An 11,247-nucleotide genomic window follows, 5' to 3' on the forward strand; every position below is an offset into this window, starting at 1 on the left:
CACACACACACACACACACACACACACACACACATGCACACACACACACGCACAAGCACACACACCCCATAGCAGAAACCTATCTATCCAAAATAGGAAATGAACCAGGAAAAATTTTGTTCGAACCACACTTACCTCTCTGGTTTTGCTGACAGCCTTTCTTGCTTAGAACATCTTCCACAGAATTTTCAAAAAGTAGGTAGACATTCTGCAGCAAGCCCTGTAAACAGACATGAGGAGAAAGGCAGAGGGATGGGTAAACACCAAACAAGACACCAAGCTCAACGACATTTTAAAGATACAAGACACAATCTTAAAATGGTGGCAATATCTTCTGCTACGGCTCTATACTCGGCATGTTTGAAATCTCTTTGAAATGGCTTGTCCTGTGCATGTGACTTCTGAGAATTTTCAGGCGTGACACAGACAGTGGGAGTTTACATAGGAAGCAAGTGCTGCAGAGAAGAATGAGGCGAATCCGGCCTCCTGAACACTCAGGTGGGTATTCTAGGTGGTTCTTTCCTCACAGGGGGCCCCAGTGTTTCCAGTGTTCTGGAATTTGGGTCCAGGTCTCAGAAACGCGCGCTGGTCCAACCCCAGACGCTGACAACAGGGCTGAGAGAGCCTCCCTTCCAGGGCACAGGTGTAACGGCTGTCACAGTGGGCCAATCGCCAGCACCTGCGGCCACAGGAGCTTCCTGGTGGCCTCCAGAGACTAATCCAGTAACAAGCCAGGTATCCCCAGGCCTTTTACACAAATAAAACATACGTATATTTCCAAAGACTACACACATGTCTGGGAGAGAACATGGTATCCACGTTCCATTGTCGCTTCTTAACGCATGTGGTTTTAGAAAGAGCCCCCTCCAGGAAACGTTTCCGTAAGATGAAGACGGAACTATCCCTCCTAAATCAACAGCCCTTCCTTAGAAATAGCCTTGTTCATTTGCTCTCCCATCGTCTCAGTAAGAAGCTGGAATCTGGGAGTGGGTTCCGCGTCGTGAGTCAGTCTGCGGTTGCCAGAAACATCGGGATGGGGTTGAATGATCATGAAATCGACCTTCAGTCTGGCAACGGATGACTGTTCGTGCAGGTAAGAAGGCGCACCTGTGACAACTTGCTCTGCCTATTCTCGGTTTAGAAAGGTGTGTGCTGAGCATGTGCACGTCTGTGCCATGTGTGTACATGTTTGTGCACGTGTGTGCATGTGCAGTGACGCCTGTGGCGTGAGTGGCTGTGTGTGCCACACGTGTGGGTGTGTGCCCGTGAGCCTGACCTACCCCACCACAAGACACCCCAGTCACTCTGCCGTCTCCAGAGCTTCTTCACGGGCTTTGCCAGCGTGTCCCTGCTCTACGTACCCTGAAGTGACTCTCTCGAACAGAGCCCTTGGCCACGTACATCCTGCTCTTCTCCGTTTTCAGCTGCTCGTAGAAGGGCTCGTCCAGAGTGAAGCTGTCGATCAGGTCGCAGCCCACGTACAAGCTGAAGGTCTCGCCTGTCACCTGCACAGTGACATTCTTCCACTGGGAGTCAGCCAGGCCCACGTCTTCTAAGGAGACGACGTGCTGGGCGCCGTCAATCCAGTAGGTGAGGTCCAGCGTGTCCGCTGGGCCGTTGGAGACGATCTCGAACTGCCTGTGGGCGGCGCCGGGGCCGTCCAGGGCCAGCAGTGTGCCCCGGGACTTGCGGTCCTGCTTGAGGCTGGCCGTCAGGAAGAAGCCGTCCTTCTCCCGCATGGTCCGAGCGATCCGGCCGAGGGCGTCTGCGCTTACCGGCGGGATGTAGTCAAACCGCAGGAACCGGTAAGCCGGCCCGCTGGGGTCGGGCCCCCGGAACTGCTTGGCCCCGATGGTCTTGCGGTTTATGTTGCTGATGCTGAAAAGGTCAAAGGCGGTGTCCTTGTCCTGGTCACCAGCTGCACAAGAGAGCAGAGCAGGGTGGTTACCAGCGGGCAGGGGAGCAGCCAGGAGAGGCCTCTTACGCTTCGCGCGAACGTGATTCCTGTGTTGGTGGATTAATGAGGCCGCCCAACAGCCCACTGTCCCCTCCCTTGCCGATGGCGTGGGACGCTGCGGTATTCTAAGTAAAGCCACCATCCTCTGTCCCCAGGCAGCAGCCCCAAGTGTTGCGAGCCTAAGCAACAATGTCATCAACCACGTCACCCAGCACTGGGTCAGGTCAGCTGACCCTTTCCACAGCAAGACTTCCAGGCAGGAAGCAGAGCCCTGAGTGACAACCGGCCACACGTCCCAGATCCAGTCCCCGAGCGGGACTCGAGCCTGTTCCTCCACCCCAAATCTGGGCTTTATGTGTGACCCTGTCTCCACCGTTCAATAGCCAGAAAAAAATCTCAGAAAGAAATGCATCTTAGCCTTGCTAGCCATGCGTTTTCAGAAAACCGCTGAATTACACGCTGCTTTCTTATTGAGATCATCTGTGATAAGCAAATCATGTCGGTAATTTTTACCACATTTCCCCATGTATAAGACGCACCCTTTTTCGAAAAATTTGGCATCTAAAAACTGGGTGCGTCTTACACAGTAGTTGTATAAGCACAAAAACAAGCACGAAGGGCCGGCCGAGTGGCTCAGTTGGTTAAGAGCTCGCTCAAGAGTTTGAGCTCTGAGCAACAGCGGTTCGAGTCCAGCCCGAGCTGAGCAGCCGCTGAGCTGCCAACAGGTAGCAGGATGGCTCAGCTAAAAAAAAAAAAAGGCGCAAAAAAAGCGGGAAATGCAAGTAAAAAAAAACCTACAACCACTGTATAAGACGCACCCAGTTTTTAGACCCCAAATTTTTCAAAATGGGGTGCGTCTTATACATGGGGAAATACAGTATTTTGTAGACACGCATTCTCCCACTTGTAAGGCACACACCACAGGAAGGGACCTGACACGGTGATGGGTCTTGAGCCTATAAATGAATGGCTTTAAGTCACCATCTAAACTGCTGGGGGAAAAAGTGATCAGACCTCACCAAAATTATAACAATTTCACTAACATAAGATAACTTTACTGAACAGAAAGTTATCCTTTATTTGCATCCAATATTTGGCAAAATAAAACATGATGACACATGGTGTTGCTGATGGAAGTGTGAATGTCGCCACCTTCGACAGCCATTTGGCAATAGATTCCAAATTCTTAAGATAATTAAAACCTTTGACTCAGCAATTTTACTTTTGGAATTTATCCTGAAGATGTCATCAGACACACTAGTGAAGATCTATTTACAGTCACATTCCTTGTGGCACCATTTACACTATGAAAAGAAAGTAATAACGTAAGTGGGAATTGGCTTAGAAAAGTAGAGTTTCTCTTCTGATGGAATATTGTATGGTTATGAAAAATCATGCTGTAAAAGAATAAGCACGTGGGAAAATACCGATGCTGTTTTTAAGTGGGTAAAAAGTGGAAAGAAACGAAGTTATAAAATACTAAATACTTCCAGTGTTGGAAATACAGCATGCAAAATGTGCCCGGAAAAATTCTACTTATCTCTAAGTAGAAAGGTGTTTTTCTCTAATACCTGGATTTTCTAAAAGAAATCATTTCCTGTTACGTAGGCTCAGATATAAACAAATATTTGTTGAAAACAAGTTAAGGGGACGCTCAAAGGTGAGACCCTCCAGCCACCAACACCATTTTGGCCCCTGATCCTTCAGGTGACCCACACCCCAAAGCCAGGTGGTCCTGCCCCACTCACCGTGAGCACCGCAGAAGGCCACCAGGGCCGGCAGGACCAGCCACCAGAGCATCCCGCCTCTCAGCCCCGAATCCCTGTGGACAAATTGGAGCCTGTTAGTCACGAGCACACACTGCAGCTCCGGTGGAGACTGGAACTTTTACTCATGTGAGCATTTGAAAGCATTTGCATATAAAGTTGTAACAGATGGATTTGTGGGAAGTAAAAGCTGTATAAGAGATGTGCTTTTCAAATGGGGTGCTTCTAACAATGGCTAATACTTTGAACTCGTATTTGTTGACAAGCTCTGTGCCGATCAAATGCTACATATTCCTATGATTGGATCTTATCACTTTGTGAGGGGTTTAAATGTCTAACATTGTTTTGTACACCTGAAACTAATAAAAAAAGAAAAAAGTATTTGGTAAATTGGAAAAGTCCCCTCCCGGGGGACAGACGCCCCCCAGAGGAAGAGGAGTGCACTGCAGGGCCTCGGCTTCCCTCTGGGGTCCAGGCGCCAGCTTTTCAGTCTGCCCCCAATAAATCCAGGCGCTTGGCTGTTTTCTGGGCAGCACGAAGAGCCCCAGGCCCGCGGGACTCGAGGCTGCCCTCTGTGGGCGGCCGCTGTGCAGCCGGGGGCACCCATCAGACCTCTCTGTGCCAGTCTCTTCATCGGCAGAATGGACAGTACTTGTTTAAATACCTCCCGCATAGGCAGTTATGAGGAATAACTCGAGCCAGTTAGTATGTTGGAGGACATATTAACACAGAGCGCGGGCTGCCCCTCTGGAATGCCATCCTCTGTGACTGCAGTGTCCTGGCAGTGACAGCAGTGTGGATGGTAACGGGGTCCTTCAGAGGATTAAGGTACGCAAGGGACACGTGTTAGGTACTCAGAGTAGCGCCTGGCACTCAGGGAGCAGTGGGCAAGCACCTCTGGTGCCTTTCCCCATGTCTGTCCCCTACAAGCAGGTGACAGCTGGCTCTGGCCAAGGCAGGCTCCGTCCAAACAACAGGTTTGAAATTTCTGGACACCCAGCTGCCTCCGTCTTGGCTTACGGAGTACACGAGCTGTTCTAGCCAGTCAGCCGTCCCGCTCTGCAAACGGGAGCGTCAGTGCCACTGGCCAAGCGAGCGTGAGGGGCCCATCGAGTCTCACGGGATGGTGACAACCAAAAAGCAACGCAGGATCAGGAGTCCCGGGCCGGTGGGGCGCAGCCTCGCCACACCCAGTCTGTCAGACTGCAGGGCTCCTCAGGTCGTGTCACATGGCGCGCTCCGGTCCCCTAGGCTACTGTCACTCAGTGGGAGCGGCGCTTATGGCTGTATTGTTCCCTCAAAGGAGATATTTCCAAAGACTTTGAGCCCCAGAATGTCATTAGAACGTCTAGCGGTCTTTTAACCTCTTTCCATACCGGCACTCACGGCAAAAACAACTCTCCCTCCATCAGGTGACATGGTTGCATGAAGGCTGTGTTGCTCCAACTGCCCCCGACCTGGGACCCCGACAAAGCAGCCCCTTAATAAACTGCCACGTGGGCTTCCGCAGGCAGTCACCCCGACCCGTAGGGGCACCCGGGCAGCCGAGGCTGTGCACAGACCTACGTACATCCATTGATCACGTTCAGAAGCGCAGCCCCAGCTCCGAGGACCGTTACCGAGGCGCCTCTGCAGCCCGGTCCGTTCACACCCTCAGGAGCGGCTGCTCTAACCCCTTCTCGTGGCCCCTCAATAACACGCTCCGCTGTGTGAACTGCTCATCCTGCCGCGGGCGCCGCCCGCTTGCCAGGCAGGTGCCTGGAGCCCACGGGGACCCTCAGCCGTGCAGGCGCCCGGGGCTCCCCGCACACAGCGGGTCTGCAGCCCGCACGTCCCCACCTGCAATGGTAACCTACACTCGCGTCTCTCCCCCTCCTGGAAATCAGATCGGCCTCTCCTAAGAAGTAAACTGCGGGGGGATTTGCAGTTCGTGAAGTCCTTACCGCGCGCGAGAAGCTCGGCGGGCGACCGCAGTGGGCAGGACGGTCTCGGGCTCGGGACCGCAGCGCGGCGGGAGCGGGCGCACTGGCCCGGCCGGCTTTATAGGCGCCGGCTGCCCGGGGCCCTTGGCCACGCCCCCGTCAGCGACCACGCCACGCCCTCGACCACGCCCCCGGGCCGGGCACGCCCCGCCCGCGGCCACGCCCCTCGGGCCGCGGCCCCGCCCAGCGCGCCCCTCCGCGGAGTGACGTAGCGCCCGGTCCCGCGCTCGCCGCGCACCTGGCACCGGGGGCCCGTCCGTCCCTCGTGCCGCCGCCGCTGGCTGGGCGCGGAGAGGAGCGCGCGCTCTTCCCGTCTGTGAGGAAATGAAACGCTGATGCTATAAATAAACCGGCGCGCCGGCTGCAGCCCCCGCTTTGGCTCGAGACAGGATGCGAGTCCTGCGCTTTAAATCCGCCTCGCGCGCCGGAGGCCGGGCCGCGCGGAACGGGGGGCGCCCGGGGGCCCGGGGCGCAGGCAGCCAACCAGGCGGGGGCCGATGCGTCCTGTGCGTGGGGATTAATGTGTCGCGAGCAAAACAGTGCTACTCCCGCGGGAAGCTGGCACACTGGTGCACGCGGCCGGAGAGCCGGGAGCAGGCCTGGGAGGATGCACCCGCCTCCAAACCGGGCCTGTGTTCCTCGGTCTCGGGTGGGCACCCAGACCCGGGCGAGCCCACGCAGCACCCACCTTCCAGGTGGAACCAACCATCTTGAAAACTCCCAGGGGCGCAGCCAGGGCTCTGTGCAGAACAAAGTCCCCAGAAGTAAAACTAGTAACAGCAGGCAGAGGTCAGAGGCCACCAAGGCCAGGGGGGGAGGGGGGGACCACAGGGAGGACGCGGGCAAAGGGGGGGGACACAGGGAGGGGGGGACAGCGTGTGCCAAGTCGACGTGTCGGGTCTGTCCTCCCCTCCCTCTGCCTGAGGTCCCTGTCTCCCCAATATTGGTTCCTGTCAAATTGCTGCTGACCAGCTCTGGGTTCCGCGTGGGAGTGCGAGGACAGGCTGGGAGGGGTCCTGAGTGGATGGCAGTCTCGCTCCCTGTTCACATTTTGGACGTCACTTCCTGATGTACAGAGAGAAAAGAAACTTAACTCAAAGAATGCCTACCTTGTTTAGGGTCAGACAGCTTCCTTTTGATCAGCTAGTTAGTTGGTGATAAAGTCATCATTTGAAAAATAAAAACCTGGACTCTATGTAACTAAGTTGATATTATCTCAAATTCCAAAGAAAATTATATTACAGTCTAACTGCTATGCTGTACACCTGAAACTAATATAAAATAATACTGAATGTCAACTGTAACTGAAAAAACTTTTTTAAATAAGTAAATAAAATGTTCTTCCAGAACATTAAAAAAACAAAACGCATAACCCAGTCTCCCCGAATGACTCTCCAGTGGCTGTGAGTTTGCCCGTTTTACCTTCTTCGATTGTTGCAGGCGGGCGTTCCCTGTGCCCCACGCTGGGGCTCTGAATGCATCTCCCATGTCCTCCATGTCAGTGCATTTCCTGGACAAAGCTGTGCGACACTGTCCTGCCTGCCTGGCATTGCAGGGGTGTCCAGGACGGGGACTGTGGCTCCAGACGGTGGCAGTGAAGCCGCCTGCACGTCCACTGGGGGAGATAAACCCTGAGGAATGACGCTGGCCGTCAGAGGAGCCCAGCCACGAGGGGCAGCTATGTTGGGGTTCACAGGTGGGATTTCTTCCCAGATCTCCAAAGGGCAGTGTTAGAGAGGGCCCCTGGAGAGACAGGATGTGAGCCAGGGGAGAGCATCCCAGGTGGGCTTCTCAGGAAAGACGTGAAGCGGAAACTGCTGGTGTGCGACAGACAGGCAAGGGCACACATCCAGCAGGGACCCCCACTCACGGGGGCAGGAGCTGGAATGGGGTCCACAGGCGATGGAAGCAGAGATGCCCAGGCCGGGATGAGGCCGGTCTCCATTCCAACAGCATAAAACGGAAAGTCTCCAGTGGGGCTCACACTCAATTCAGCAGGGCGTCCTATGCAGGGTGGGGGGGCCGCCCCGGGACGTGGGTGTGGCTGTCCTCCCACAGAAGTTCTCCCAGCAGTGACAGCACAGCCCCCCGATGTCCAGGCCTCCGGGTGCAGGAGGAAGGGGGGGAGGGGGGAGTGCGCCTCGCCAAGGTCAAGGCCGCTGGCCTCCAACGCCCCAGCAGTGTGGGGAGAAGCTCCTGTGGCTCCTGGGGCTCATTCGGAGCTCCTGTGGGAGGGAGATGGGGGGAGAGCCCTGCCTGCTCCAGGGAGCGGCCTGTGGGGCAGTGGCTTCCAGTCAAGAGAGACACATGAGCATTCACCAGCGACAGACCACGGGCCAGTCAGGGGCTCCGGCAGCTGGCGGGCGGGACTAAACGTGACACCAAAAAGGCAGAGGCTGCTCATGGCCGCTCATGCTGCCGACTTAGGACAGGGTCTGGCGTGTATTAGCTGCATAGAAGCTCCACACATATCTTTTGAGTTAAAGAATGAACAAGTTGATTCATAAATGAACCAAACGACGACCCCTCTGCCCTTCCCAGCAAAAGCTCTGAGTGGGCCAGGCTTGGATGGAAGCCAAGTGATGGGCAGCCCAGCGCTCGCCAGCTGGGGAGGTCCAGGCCACCCCCGGGAAGGGTCCCGGGTCCCTGTGGAAGAGGCAGGGTCTGGAGGTGAGAGCTGGAGCCTTCACTCTGCTGTGCTGGGGCCCGGTGGGGAGCCACAGAGGGCCCAGGACGGCTGCGGCTCTGTGGCACCCCGGCCTGGTGCCTGTGACACGGAGGGCCAGGAGCAGCGAGCCGGGAGCTGCTGGGATGCGAGGTGTCACGGCTGCGGTGGCATCTGTTTCCTCTTAGTCTCCTCGGGCCATGAATAAGCAAAGGGTTTTCTCACCCCTCCTCTGGGCGGGGGTTTCGGGAACTGGGCTGTGGTAACCAACAACAGAGGGAGACAGCAGTGTCAGTCCTTGTGAGCGTGCCCCGAGCCCGTAGCAGAAGGAGAGAGTTCCCAAAGAGGAGCTCATGAGGACGGAGGCCAGGCGGATGAGGTCCTGGGTTTCTCCATCCTTGGTGTGAACTGGGCACTCGCACACAAAGGCTGGAGCTGGGGCTGGGGAGGGCGGATGGAGCAGCCGTCGGGCACGCGGGAGGCAGGCGGGTGTGGGGACACCCCTGCAGGAGAGGCGTTACAGCATGGGGGGAGGGGGCGGAAGCCCAGGTCCCAGCCCTGGGCCAGCTGTGCGGTGCTGTCCATCCCCCTCCCTGGGCCTCAGCCCGCTCTCCTGTGACATGGGCATGGGCCCCCGCTCCTCTGAGAACTCAGCAAGCTCAGGAAGGGCCGAGCTCTCAACGGTGCCCCGGGATTTCTCTCCCTGGAGTCCTGGCCCAACCACCGGCCATGAGGCAGCTTCGCACCCAGGCCGTCGCGCAGCTGCCCGCGAGTCTACAGCCATGGCCACCGACCTCCCCTCTGCTGGCGCCCTGGGACAGTCACGGGACAGCAGGCTTCTGTCCCCCGTCAGCACCCAGGGACTGACCTGACCACAGCAGGACAGGACGTGCCAGTGCTGCCTCCTAGGGACCTGTGAGGCCCCCACGCTGAGCACTGGGAAGGCCTGTGCCGGCAGACACTAACCCAGGAGCTCACTGCTGCACGGCTCACCCGCAGCCTGTCCCCCAGGGACACAGTGGGAGTGCCCTGCTGGCAGCCTCCAGGGACCTGCCATGGTCCTGAGAATATGCCCACTCCCGGCGTCACTGCAGGTTGGCCCTTGCCCGCCTGCCCGCCTCCTGCCAACGGCGTGCCCCCGACGCTGCTCTTAGGGGCGTGGAGCCTGCTGTTCCTGCCTGAAGCCCTTTCCCGTCGGCCGCTCAGGCAGCCGCTGCTTTGCACTAATAGTTATTCAGGCCTCAGCTGCAAAGTCCCCTCCAGGCTGAGCCGACCCAAGACCCCTGACCACCCATCTGTCACTCCCACTGTCACCTCGTCCTCCAGCATCTCATTCACCCCCTGCATCACCTGGCTTGTGTGTGTACTGCCTCGTCATGTCCCAGTGTCCTCTCGCTGGGCTGCCGGGAGAACAAAGACGCAGCCACCTCACCCGCTGCGGCCGGAGCCAGTAACGTGCTCCCGGAACCAGCTGAGTTGACGGATGAACAGGCCATCTGTGCAGATGGCTCTTCTCGGCCGCAAGCATGGGACAGTTCCCTGGGAGTCATGGAAGGCCACCTCCCTGCTCCATCCGGACTGTCCTCAGAGAACTTTCTCTAACAGATGCCCCTGTCCACTTGCTGCACCAGTCAGCGCGCACCTGGGGCCATGCTGGTCCCTGAGCACACTCACTGCAGTCGTGAGGCTGGCCATCCAGAGGGGCACCACATGGGGTGGTGGGGGCGGGTCACCCTAGGCCAGCCACAGGCATAGGAGCAGTGGGACAGAGGCAGTGGGGACCACGGTGTGCTTTCCGTCCTGTCCACCTCCTGGAAGGAAATCTTTAGGTGGCGCCCTTCATGAGGCCCGAGTTCCTGTCAGGTGTAGGACTATGGGTGTCCGTCACCCTGGGGAGAGGGAGACGCTGGAGCTAATAACCTGACGTGCAGACAGCAGCGGGGAAGGCTGGCCCCGCACAGCAGGGGCAGGCACCACGGCCCGCCCCACAGTCACAATGGACGCAGCCTCCTGCAAGCTGCTGCTGGCGTGGGGCTGTAACTCAGCGCGCGGGACACACAGTGAGGAAGTTAGGGCAGCACACGGGAATGGGCTACGGACAGCCAGCAGGGCGCAAGGGCCCGTGAAGACAGTGGGTTCAAAGAAGGGCCTTGGGTTTAGCTTAACCAGGGAGCGAAGTTCAAGAGAATAGCAGGCGGGCTTATAAGTGGGGTGCTGAGTGCACAGCTGGTGGGTCCCCAGACCCCACACGGTGGGGCTGAGGCCGGATGTCTATGTCTTACCAGCCAATGGCGGTGGCGGGCACTGGGCTTTGGGCAGCCCCTACCCCTAGAAGGCTTTGGAGCTGGGATGAAACATTTATGGGCTAATAAATGAAGCCAGGAGACAGTTTAGGGCCTTTATTGTGATGGGTCAGAAAGCACACGTGGCATTAGAAAGAAGGCAGCGTCTCCCTCAGGGAGACCAGGGCTGGTGCCGCCCGTGGCCACACAGTGAGCACCTCACCCGTTTCGCACTAGGTGACGAGGCATCTGGCAAGGAACCCGCGGAAGGTGGCCACCACTATCTCTGCTCTACCAGGACCTGAACAAAGACTGTGCCTGACCAACTGTGAAGTCTCTGCATTCTCCGCACCACTGGGCCACTGCCACACTCACTGGAGCTCAGTAGAACTGTTTGCTCAGCTTCTTTTAATAAGAATGCTCTCACAGACATTTATATCCTTTAATTGACCTTGACAATGGGTGCTTTTATTGTTCACAAACCCTGAAAACTGCCATGCTTATCTATGAGGTCAGACAATTAAGTTTGAGAACTCATCCTAGAAAAAGTGCCACACACCTCATTGCTGAATATCACTATGGTCACCTTCGAAGT

General features: G+C 56.9%; 1 protein-coding gene across 1 annotated transcript in view; it reads right to left on the reverse strand.

Annotated features, from left to right (window-relative positions):
• Positions 1 to 5,736, reverse strand: part of THBS2 (thrombospondin 2) — a 28,048-nt gene extending 22,312 nt beyond the window's left edge. Inside the window, exons 1-4 of the mRNA XM_019659444.1 lie at positions 5,667 to 5,736; positions 3,706 to 3,779; positions 1,362 to 1,918; positions 136 to 220 (exon numbers count right to left, since the gene is read on the reverse strand). Of these exons, the coding sequence (XP_019514989.1) occupies positions 136 to 220; positions 1,362 to 1,918; positions 3,706 to 3,757 (694 nt within the window). The 5' untranslated portion in view covers positions 3,758 to 3,779; positions 5,667 to 5,736. The remainder of the gene's footprint in view (positions 1 to 135; positions 221 to 1,361; positions 1,919 to 3,705; positions 3,780 to 5,666) is intronic.
• Between the last annotated feature and the right edge of the window lie 5,511 nt (positions 5,737 to 11,247).

The sequence above is a fragment of the Hipposideros armiger genome, unplaced genomic scaffold (genome assembly GCF_001890085.2).
Source record: "Hipposideros armiger isolate ML-2016 unplaced genomic scaffold, ASM189008v1 scaffold_299, whole genome shotgun sequence".
NCBI lineage: Eukaryota > Metazoa > Chordata > Mammalia > Chiroptera > Hipposideridae > Hipposideros > Hipposideros armiger.